This window comes from Dromaius novaehollandiae, chromosome 22 (genome assembly GCF_036370855.1).
Source record: "Dromaius novaehollandiae isolate bDroNov1 chromosome 22, bDroNov1.hap1, whole genome shotgun sequence".
Taxonomy (NCBI): domain Eukaryota; kingdom Metazoa; phylum Chordata; class Aves; order Casuariiformes; family Dromaiidae; genus Dromaius; species Dromaius novaehollandiae.
The window spans coordinates 9,600,000-9,611,523 of record NC_088119.1 but is presented as its reverse complement, the minus strand read 5'-3'; the positions used below and the strand labels follow the sequence as shown (position 1 = coordinate 9,611,523).

Sequence of the window (11,524 nt, the reverse complement as noted above, 5' to 3'; positions counted from 1 at the left end):
GCCACCAGCACCAGGCAAAGGCAGCACTTGCTGCCAGGCAGAGCTGAGCTCTGCTGCCGGCACGGGACGGAGCCTGGAGCCGGCGGGACCAAACCCAGGCTGGGGAACGGGCAGCGAGCCCCGGGCTGCACCCATGGGTGCTGGGAGGAGGCAGAGCGTGCAGCCTGCCCCCCCGCCCCGGTGCATTGCACTGCACCGGTACCCCCCGTGCAAGGCGTGCAGCCTGCCCCCCCGCCCCGGTGCATTGCACTGCACCGGTACCCCCCGTGCAAGGCGTGCAGCCTGCCCGCCCACCCCGGTGCATTGCACTGCACCGGGAGCCCCCGTGCAAGGCGTGCAGCCTGTCCCCCCGCCCCGGTGCATTGCACTGCACCGGGAGCCCCCGTGCAAGGCGTGCAGCCTGCCCCCCCACCCCGGTGCATTGCACTGCACCGGGAGCCTCCGTGCAACCTCCCACCCCCGTAAAGCCCGGGCGCACCGGTACCCCCCGTGCAAGCCGTGCGCCCCCCCCCCCATCAGAGAGGCCCCCCCGGCCATGCCCCCACCCCGCTGCCGGCCGCCCCCCGGCAGCCCCCGCCGCCCCGGGTGCCCGGCAGAACGCGCATGCGCGCGGGGCGGGGCAGGGCGGGGCGGCTCGCGCACGCGCGCACGCGCCTCCTCCCTCCCCCCTCCCCTCCCCGCTTACGCAACGCGCCCCCGGTCTCCCCGCGCCGCCGTACGTGCGCGGCCGCGTGGCGCCGCCGCGCGCACGCGCACGCGCGTCTCCTCCCTCCCCCCCCTCCTCCTCCTCCTCCCCCGCCCCCTCCGCTCCGCTCCGACCGGCCGCCTCGTGCCGGGAGCGCGCGCGCGCGCGCCCCCGCCCCTCCCTCCTCCTCCTCCCCCTCCTCCTCCCCCTCCTCCTCCTCCTCGCCGCTGCCGCCGCTCGCCCGCCCGCTCGCTCCGTGTGTCGGTGCGGGGCCGCCGCGTCGCCGGTAGGAAGAGCCTCCGCCGCGCCGCCCCCCCTCCCTCCTTCAGCCGCCGCCGCCGCCGCCGCCCCCTGCCCCGCCGCGGGGGGGCGCCGCCCCGCCGCCCGCTCCCCCCGTCCCGTCCCGTCCCGTCCCGCCCCGCCATGCCGGAGAAGCGGCCCTTCGAGCGGCTCCCCGCCGACGTGTCCCCCCTCAACTACGGCCTCTGCCTCAAGCCCGACCTCATCGACTTCACCTTCGAGGGCAAGCTGGAGGCCGCCGTGCAGGTAAGGCCGGCCCGGCCCTTCCCCCCCTCCCGCCTCCCCCTCACGGCCGGGCCCTGAGGGACACCCCCCCCTCCCCCAGCCGGGCCCGGGGGCTCCCCCCGCACTGAGGGATCCCCCGGTGCCCCTCACGGCCGGGCCCGGCGGGATCCACCCCCTCGCAGCCCGCCGCGGCCTCCCGCAGGGCCGGGCAGGTGCAGGGAGGCCCGGGCAGCCCCGGGAGCGGCGCCCTGCCCCGCCATTTCCATTCCCAGGCGGCGGCGTACGGCGGTGTGGAGCCCCCGCCGCAGGCCCGGGCCCGGCGCCGGGGCAGGGGAGAGCGCGGCCCGCGGCCCCGCCCTGCCCGCTCCTTCCCCGGGAGCGGCCTGGGAGGAGCCGGGGGGGGCGGCTCGCCCCTCCGCAGCCCCCGCTGCCAGCGCGGCTCCCTCTACCCAAACTCCGCACGTCGGTGAGGCGCGGGGCGTCTGCCTCCCTCGCCCCCTCCGCTGCCCCCAAATCCCCGCTCCTTTTTTTTCCAGCCCCCCACATGCCGCTCTTACGTACGTGCAGCCGCTCAGACGGCTTGGGATTTTGCTGGAAAAACCGCACATACGCTACCAGATATAGAATTAAATGAGAACTCCCCTGGTATCGTACGGGAAGCTGGTAGGCCGCAGCGCCGTGGAAAGCTTGAAGTCGGCGGAGCGAGAGGCTAAGTTAGCGGGAGGAATGGGCGTGCAGCTGAAACGCTGGGTCTTCTGCTGTTTTGGAAAGGCGAAAGCTTCCCCGGGTTTGTGCTTCAAAGGCAGAGTGTTTGGTGAAAGCCCTGAAGTCTCATAGTCATCCTCGGGCTGCTGTGCCAAGATTGCCTGAATCTGCTTTCGTGTCTTTCCTTGTGCAGTAATTGAAATAGATGCAAAATTGTAAGGACTTGCTGGACTTCTAAAATTAGGGTGACTGTATAGCGAACTCAAAATATTTGAGGGCGGTTTTTAAATACTTGGAGATGTGTACAGATTTAAATCTTTGTCTAAAGGGTGGTTAAAACCTTGCTTTAAAATTAAAGTTTCCTTGGGTGATAAACCTGCTGAAGCACAGATAGCCTCACTGGGCAAGTTTTTGGTGTCTGTGGAAGCAGGGGAGGGCAAAAGACTATGAATGATAGTGAATCTTGTGACTTTATATAAGGACCTGGAGGAAGATGACCAGAGATGAGTAAGTTAGCGTCATGTGGGAGAAATATTGAATTGTAAATTTCCGTGCTAGTTTTGTTTTAGCTCAGGTCCTCGGGCTGCTGCAGTCTTCAGGGTCTCAGGTAGTTCGACGGTGTATCGACCTGGGTGAAAATGCTGGTTTGAGAAATTCCCAATCTCTTCTGTCTTAATCCTAGCCACCTATTCCTGTCTTCACACCCAAGCTGCTGTTTCTCAGTCCTGTTACAGCTATGGGGCCGTGCTGTAAATGGGATCACTGAAATCATCTAGGTTAAAAATAACCCTCTGGGGGAGGGGAGTAGTGGCTTTTTAAGTCAGCATTGCTACTGAGGAAAAAGTAGTATTGAACAACAGCCTTGGAAATTTAGCTTAAATCCAGGAATAACCAGGATTTAGAGGCTTCTTATAGAGATGGTATTTGGTTTGCAGATTTTAGCCCTGCTGAGATATTTTTAATACTGTTTGCAGTTCAGGGGATTGCTCAATGAATTCCTAGAGCAGCAGATACCACCTGACAGTGCAAAACGCTGGACTTTTCTACAGTTGTGGGCATGTGTTAAGGAAGAATAGTGATCTGTAGGTTTAAAGGTTGTCAAAAACTTTGTTTGCATTGTGGTGAGCACGATGTTTCCACAGTGGAGAGAGAGAAAAAAATAGGGGAGACTTTAAAACATCTAAAATATATACTTTAAAATTTTTTCATGATTTCTTAACAATTCAGATGTGTTCCCAATATGTTTTTTTTTTTTATTAGAGACATTCAAGATAAGCAGACATAAAACTGGAAGAAGTTAGGAGTAAAAGTGTAGTTAGATTTGGCTTTCACTGCAGAGCAAACTTGAGTTTAAATTTAAGTTATCTTAACATCAAGAAAACAAATTTTTGTTGGTGGAGTTTGATCTCCTAAGTCTGGCCTAACTCACGTAATGTAGATGTAGACCAGAATGGCAGCTTTGGTTTAATTAATGATGCTAACTCTCCGGTGATGTTGCAAACTCTATCACTCCAATGCTGACAGGCTTCCAGCAGCTTCCCACAGTTCCCCTGAGCTGGTGGTTTCCTCATGACTGTCTGGGAAAGAATTGCAGACAGAAGGATCGTGAGGTCGTGTGCCCAGGTGCATGCAAGCAAGTACAGGAGAGAGGTAGGAAGGTGGATGTGGTTGAGTGGTTGCATGCCCCTCTCGAGTTAGAAAAATGGAGAATTTTGCTGTGGTTGCCAGTGTCCAAAGCACAGTAAAAACATGTTATAGGAAAAAAAAAAAGAGAAGATAACTATTCTGTAGCCTTAATGGGAAAAGAACAACTAGCTCATCTAAAATATTAGGTGGATGGAATACTTTTGTACAAAGGAATGGCTTGTTTAATAATAATGCACTAATACATGCTAGCTGTTATTGAGTTGGGATTGAATCTAGAAAATAAAAGATCATTTGTGTGTTTTTTAATCTAGTTGATTCACTTGAGGACTTGCTGGACATTTTTACTAGCATCTTGTAATAAGGTGGAGTGTTCATTGAAGAGATATTCTGTTTTTAGCCTACTTTGTGTAGGCATCAAGGTAAAGATAATCTAGTTTTAAGGCACAAACCTTGAATTTTCCAGATTTTGGGTTCGGGTTGAAAATAGTCTTTTAGATACACTGCCTCCTCTTGAAGGTCCAGGTATTGTTGTTCATAATAAATCAATGATAATTATTAGTCTCTCTGCCACCATTCCAGTATGATAATGGCTGAGCAGGCAGTAATATGCATTAAGTACTTAAAGGAGTGATGCTTTCTGACCTGCAGGGTGAATACTGAAACTTTGACACTGGAACAAGTCATGATTAATCACAGATTATGAAAACTTGTCATTAAGTACATCAAAAGTGTTTGTTTTCCTTGTTATATTGTATCTTTAGTACCAAACTTGAATTAGTGAAAGCTGTACTATTTTTTCAAAATATTTACAGGTAAGCACTTATTAAATGAGTTTGTATTTCTCACTCTCAGCCCTTAAGCGGGATTTAACTTCTATGTAGAATTTTTAAGTCTTTTGACTTGAGCACCAAGACCTAACGAAGTGTTAAATAACCTTTAGTCTTGGCAGTAGAGTTCTGTAGGCTTTTACACATATAAGTAACTTAACAAACACTTTGTCTTTATGCCACAATAATAAATGTTACACTTGTATGGCTCCTTCAAATGAGCTTGGGAGGATAAAGCCTTTTATGATTAAAAGATAAGGCTGTTGCTTCAGTGTCAACAGTGACCAGGGTGATTTCAAAGGCCTGAAAAGAAATAGTGTGTTTAGTATATTATGGCACTTCTAGTTTTCAAGTTAGAGAATTTGACCCTCTGTCTACTATTTGTTATTTCTTGATAAAAGAATGATACTGTAATGTCTCTTGATAAAGTTTAATTTCATAGCCTTTTGAAACTGAGCTTGTTAAGTATCCGATAACCTAAATATTAAGTTTTGTCTGATTACTCAAGATTTTTAAATAATGTAATTTGTGGTTATGTGGTTATAATACTTTGGAAGTCTGTAGAATTATGCAGCATTTATATAAACTGACAGTTTATAATTGCTACTTATCACAGTTTAAAAACAAAAATCCTGAAGGATTCCATGTGAAATAGTTCATTTTTCGCAGATGAGGCAAAATGTGGTTGTAGGAGAATCAAACATTGCATGTCAGTAGCAGATCTGGAACTGAAGTACGGTTGTCTGCTCACAGTCCTGTGTTTGATCTGTTAGTTAGGTTGTCTTTTAGTATTTTATACTGTTGATTTGGGCGGGGGAATTGGGTGTGGATGTTTTTGAACAAGTACAATTAAGATTTTTTTTAAGTAGAAATAGTTCATCTACTTTATTCATCTATTAGCTGAAGATTTAATTATTATAACCTTGATTCTAAGGGTCAAGCTATCAGTGCAGTGCAGTTGTATTATTCAGTGTCTAGTTCAACCTTATTCCATTCTGCTTTTGACTCCTAGAAGGCTTAACTGAGGGCTGGGAACAAAGAAGGGATGTGCTGTCATTCTGTCCTTCAGCATCATGTTGAAAAAGCAAACATGAGCTAACTAGCAACAGAAATAATCATCTGCCTTCCAGTGTTTATTTTAAGCTTCTAAATGGAAGTTCTTAATGCTGTCATGGCTCCAAACAATCACCTGTTGGGCTTAGGGTGTAGTAGCGCAGAGTTTTGGAAAGATACAAGGTTGTGTTCTAATTTCCTGGTATTTACCACTATGTAAGCAACTTTCTTTGGAGAATGTTGTGGTGATTCATTTCTTTCTTTACAAACTACAATCAGAGATGCTTCTGGGTCGCAAAACAGCCTATCTATTACTTAAAAGAATGTACAGTGTGAGGTAGATGGCCCTTTTAAATATCTTCTTTCACAGTCCCTTTAATGTGTCTTAGGGATATTCTGTTATATTTAGCAATGTTTAACCTGTATCTGTTGCTTTTTATAGGTTGCTTATGCAGTATCTGCTAGACTAAAGATGTGTAGTCTTCTGATCTTGCTGCATGTCAGTTAAAATTGATTGCAAAGCTCTGTAGGTAAACCTTGAAAAATTCAGCTTAACGGATGTAGTATTCCTGGGTCAGTATCTCTTTCGGGATGGGGGAGAAGTTGTCTAGTATAAGGTCATATTATCTAGCATTGCAATTTAATACTCGCATCTAATTTAAAATATTGTAAATTTAAAGGTACCATGCTGTGTGTCGAAGTCTGTTCAGTGCTTCAAAGTCAGGAGCCCTTGGTTCTATGTATCCTTACGGCACCAGCTTCAAAACTAGGAACGTCTTTCCTTCTCTCCCCCCCCCCCCCCCCCCCCCCCCAGAAAGACCTTTTCAGTTATGTAAGTCATAAGGCTAAAATGATTGCATTAATCATAGTTACAAAGGGATTTACTTGTGTGTGTGAATTTTACACTCCTGAAGGATGCACAACTTCAGGTGAACGTAGTTGGATGCTGTTTCAAATGGAGTGAATTTTTTCAGTGGGCCAATAAGTCTTGGCATTGGTGATGTTACTACTTGGCTACCATAATTTTCTCTAGATACAGATAAATAAAACCTATTGCTCTTCTCATTGACGTTAGAAATTCTGAAAAAGATGCATCCTAGAACAGAGTTGAAGTAACTTTAGTTGTCTGTTTTTAGGGAGCAAAATGCTAAAAACATACATGCTTGTTATAATGCAACATTTAGAAAAGGATTCTGAAGCTAAGAATGACAAGGTTTTAATTATCTAATCTTACAAATGGCTCTGGAGAATTAGTTCTGAATATGGACGGTGTCTTTCAATGCTCTTCATTCTGTGTTTCAGATACATAGACGTTCCACTGAAGCCATTCAAAATCTTGTTTCTAGTGTCCTACAAAAGCTTTTCCCTCAGGTTCTCTCCTGCTTGATACCTAGTGAAAATCAAAAAGCTTTCAGCATCTTTGAGTCATATTTGGAAGAGTTTTGAAAATTCCTTTGTTGTTTACTTGGTTTCAGAATAATAGCTTAGGGGAGGTTATCTGAATCTTTACTTGTGAACCCTAATGTGCAATGTAACTTGAAGATGAGAGGGGGAAAAAGACTTGTACAGAAATATCTACGGAGAAAACAGTTCTTTGACCTTTTAAACTAAGACTGTACACCAATGTGTTAAAATCTGAATTCAATTTTTAAAGCTTTGATTTTTTTAGTGCAATTTTTTCTTAATATCTAATTTTTCCATTTTTAAATGAATTATAGAATAACTTTCTTTTTAGTGCTGTGGTTGCATTTGGGGCGCTTCTGACAAAGTAAGTGTCCAGGGCTGTGAATGCAACTGTGACTTTATTGATTATTTGAGATGAAAACTATAAAAAAGACTCTTTGAACTATGCTTCCCAGGCTGATGCTATTTAGATTCATAACATCATTTGAGATAGGTAGTAATTGTCTGCTGAGTTGCTACTTTTCACCTTTTGCTTTTTTTTTTTTTTTTTTTTTTTTTTTTTTTTTTAGGCACTAAGGCAAGAATGATTTTATTACCTTATGTACTGAGTTGTGCGTTGTGGCATGAATAATGGTCAGATAATTGGCTTTTCTAGTTCTTGTTCTGTTCCGAATGATATTACTCCAGAAAACTTTTTGGGGGAACTTAAGCTGTGATCATCTTTTGGGTGAGATTTTTCTCTCCAGAAATGAGTGCTGAGCATGAAAATGGATGTGTAAGGGGGTGGGAAGCATGTTTCATCTTTTTCTGACAACAGGCTACTGGCAGAATTAAAAGGTCTTGAAGGTCCACTGTTTTATTGTAGGATAGATCTTCTTGTGGGATCTTTGCGTGGCTAATCTTATAAGTATTTGAACTCTGATTAATGTTACTATAGTTTCATCTATTGGATGCAACAGGATTAAAGTTTTGAAATTCGTTCCTTGGTTCCAGATATTGATCTTAGTTCATCCTATTCTGCTTTTAAGCATGTCAGCTTTATGGCAAAATTGCTTTCTGGCTGTAGCTTGGTATTTATTATCTTTTCCCTCTCCTTTTTGACTACATTGCTTTGATTAGCCTCTTCTTTTTGAAAAGTAAATTTATTTTATCAAATAGCAAGGTGAAGCAGGGACGATGGTTCACAGATATGCGGTTTTGTGATTAGTTATACCTTATATGCAGTGAGATTTTTTTTTTTGCCTTTTTAACATGATTGCATTCATGAGAAGTACTGCATGAGCGTAAATACATCTTCCAGAAAGTAACTTTCTCAGCACTATAAACGCAGTTTCAAGGTATTGCTTACAGTAAAACACATTCATCTTCATAATGTATGTGGTGTCTGTAAGCAGTAGGATACTAAGTATGTTAGGTGGTATATAGTTCTGTTTTTGTTCTTAAAGGTGGTTTTGTACTTCAATTCTTTTAATGGAGTAGAGGGGGAGGCTCTCCTACTGAACCTGTGTGCCAGTGTGAAAACTTTTCTCTTATTGGGTTGAACTATGAGAGCCTCAGAAGTGTGCTGTACAGTACACAGTGAATATTCATATCTACATGCTGAATTTTGCCCTTCACTTGTGGGAATTAGAGGGTAACATTTTTCAGGCACCCAGTTAACTCGATCCCTTTAAATGTTTTCTAGTATGTTGCACTCTTTTGTATAGCTGGCTTGATAATTGTGGGAGGTAAGGAAAATCTAAAAGGTAACTGCCTTTCTAAGGCTCCTCTGAAGTTGTCTCTGCTTAAGCCTAAACTCTCATATCCTGCAGTGGAAATTATTCTGTCCTCAGAAGAGTTTGTTTTTAAAGATCAAGCCTATTGTTAAATCCAGTATTGTCTGAAATTTGGATGACTCTTTATATATCTTGATTTCTTAATCCTGAGAGAGTTGGATTTGTAGACTGAAGAAAGGTCTCTGCGAGTATATTTACAAAAAGATTTTCCCATCCTGACTTTTCTGTATTTTTGAAGACTAAAAAAACAAAAACAGAACTAAAAACATCAAAACCCCCAACATTTAATATTGTGATGAAAATTATTGCGTATTGATCTTTGTTTCTGGGAGGTGTTGTAACCCCATTTTAGTGCGTGTTTTACACACACTTAAATAAATTTTAAAAATAGGATTCAGTTTATTGTTCTTTACTAGAAGCTTTAAATCTAACCTGTGTCACTTCAGCTGTTACATTTGTTAGTCTTATGCCTTGGAAGCATTCTGTGTTTCATGTCGTAGTACCATATTAAGTTTATTAGGTAACATTGTTTTGTGTTTATAATCATAAAGATGCAACATGGTGAAAACAACACAGCTCTTCCTTCTCACGCTGTTCTGTATGACCTACTACTGCAGTGTGCGACAGGCTTGTCGAACTTTGAAAGATTCACTAGTATTTACACTTGTCAAAAAGTATAACTCTAGATGTGATTGTTATTCCTAATAACAGGATGGTTTGTATAAGCTGTAGACATTTGCTTCAGAAGCAAAGCTGACCAATGTCTGAGGTTAGAAGGAAACTTCTGCATGAGGTTTGTCTCGTATTAACATCCTTTGGGGGGCTGGGTTTTTTTGGAGTGCCTGGTATTAGCCCTTACGGTTAACAGGCTATTAGACTAGATGGAGCATTCTTCTGATGTAGGGACTACTGTTAAGTTATACATTTACATTTCTTAAGCCTCACTTATCACTGGCTAGGCTTGTTTTCTGTACACAATGACTAAGGAGTGCTTCTTTTATTGAGTCTAGGTAGAGTGGCTAAACACTGACTATCTGCTTCTGTTTACTCATCTTGTATAGGTACCGACTCCTTTAGCAGAAATGGCAGAAAGATACTTGAACTGTGAGCTGGGGTGTGTGTGCCCAGCTCTGTGCTAACTTTGCTACGGGGGAGAAAGCTCTCGGAGAACCGGTTACCTCGCTCGCAGATAGGTTCAGCTGGTTCCAGCTGGGTGTGTTGAAATGCAGATAACTAGAGTGACAGATGCAGGTGTTAATTTGGTGTTTAGAAGTGGTAATAGCAAAAAAATCAAAGTAAGGACATAAATCCTTACGCTTTAAGGAGCAAACTGGCTGGAGCAAGGAAGAAGTTTCTTCATGGGTACATTAAATTATAGTCATTGTTATGGCAATCCTTGCTCTTCTCCTTGAAGAACTGGCATTACCTAATGCCAGAAACTGTGTACTGGTCTAGCTGGACTTCTAGCTTGATCTAGTGTGGTGATTCTAGTGGCTTTAGCTGTAAGTTTCTAAATAATTCCTCATTTCACTCCCAAATATTTTACCCCCTTTGTAATTAATTGATATTTAATTTGAATTGCTCTGTACACAAGCTCTTGCATCCAAACAGAATGCTGGCACAGTGAGGCAGTTTATTACTATGCTGGGAGCTGGCCACTTGTTAAATAAAGCAAAGTGTGTGTAGTCGAGAGCTGGCAGAAGGAAAGCTTTCAGGCAAATGTAAAGGCGAATTTCTTGGCAGGTGGTTTTAACCTAAGAAGTCCTTGTAATACAGTGTTTTAAACTGTTGACACTATAGGTTGTATTTCTGATCATCTTCAGAAGATTTAATTGTGTTCCAAAGCATTCCACTTTCATTATAATCTACTGTAGGTCATCACTAAAAAGGAAGCCTACGGGCTTTCTATCTATCTTTATTGGTCTTGGATTCCCAGGGGGGTACAACAGCCCTATAGTCAAGCTTACACACGATTTTTTACACAAGGTCCATTGCCTTAAATAATTTACAATCTTGATAAATAGGCCTAGATAGCTTGAACGTGATTTAAGTACGCATATTCTGGAAAGAATGAAATCAGTCAATGGTATATCTTCTTTTTTGCTGCTCTGAAGCACTAAATTTAGCTTCAAGCACTTCATGATGGAGGGTTTTTTAGATTAAATGGAAATGGGAATGCCTACCAAAAGAGGGAGCTCAAGAGAGTAGTGTACACCATTTTTCTTGATGCTGATGAAATTTCTCTTACAGGTAAAACAGGCAACCAACCAAATTGTGATGAACTGTGCTGACATTGACATTATTACAGCTTCTTATGCGCCAGAAGGGGACGAAGGTAGGAATGCTTTTTTGCTGGATTTTTTACATGCTAATCTGTTTCATTTCTGACATGAAGTGCTGTAGCTAACAGTTAATAACTTGCAAAATACTTTATAATATTAACTCTTGAATATAATTGTTAGTTTGTATAGATGTTTAAGATGTATATTATAAGCTCTAAATTGTTTTGTAGACCATACTGATGACTGTGTGAAAAATAGGACGCAGTCTATGGGAACAGTGGCATATGTGTTCAGTAATAAGAACAAATGAAAAACAACCCTTATAGGTGGATTCTGAAAAGATGTCTAGAAATGTGTGCTGTTTGAGTGTTTGCTTCAAAAAGAGTAAGAAAGCTGAAACTAGCCTTCTAAAAGCACTGAGTTACCTAAAACTTCATTCTCTTCTCATCCCTGATTTTACATTACATTTTAAAAAGTTAGATTTCATAGAAGTTTCAGCTACATTCTGCTCTGTAATACCTCAGTGTTATAGGTTAGAAGATGTTTGACTCTTCTGATGTGATTATTCATCTGTATGCTGTTACACATGTACAAAGTTGAACAAAGTACAGAAGACTCTTA

At 43.6% G+C, this 11,524-nt stretch overlaps 1 protein-coding gene across 1 annotated transcript in view; it reads left to right on the top strand.

Moving 5' to 3' along the window:
* Positions 1 to 875: 875 nt before the first annotated feature.
* NPEPPS (aminopeptidase puromycin sensitive) overlaps positions 876 to 11,524 on the top strand; it is a 41,343-nt gene continuing 30,694 nt past the window's right edge. Inside the window, exons 1-2 of the mRNA XM_064524662.1 lie at positions 876 to 1,231; positions 10,872 to 10,956. Of these exons, the coding sequence (XP_064380732.1) occupies positions 1,109 to 1,231; positions 10,872 to 10,956 (208 nt within the window). The 5' untranslated portion in view covers positions 876 to 1,108. The remainder of the gene's footprint in view (positions 1,232 to 10,871; positions 10,957 to 11,524) is intronic.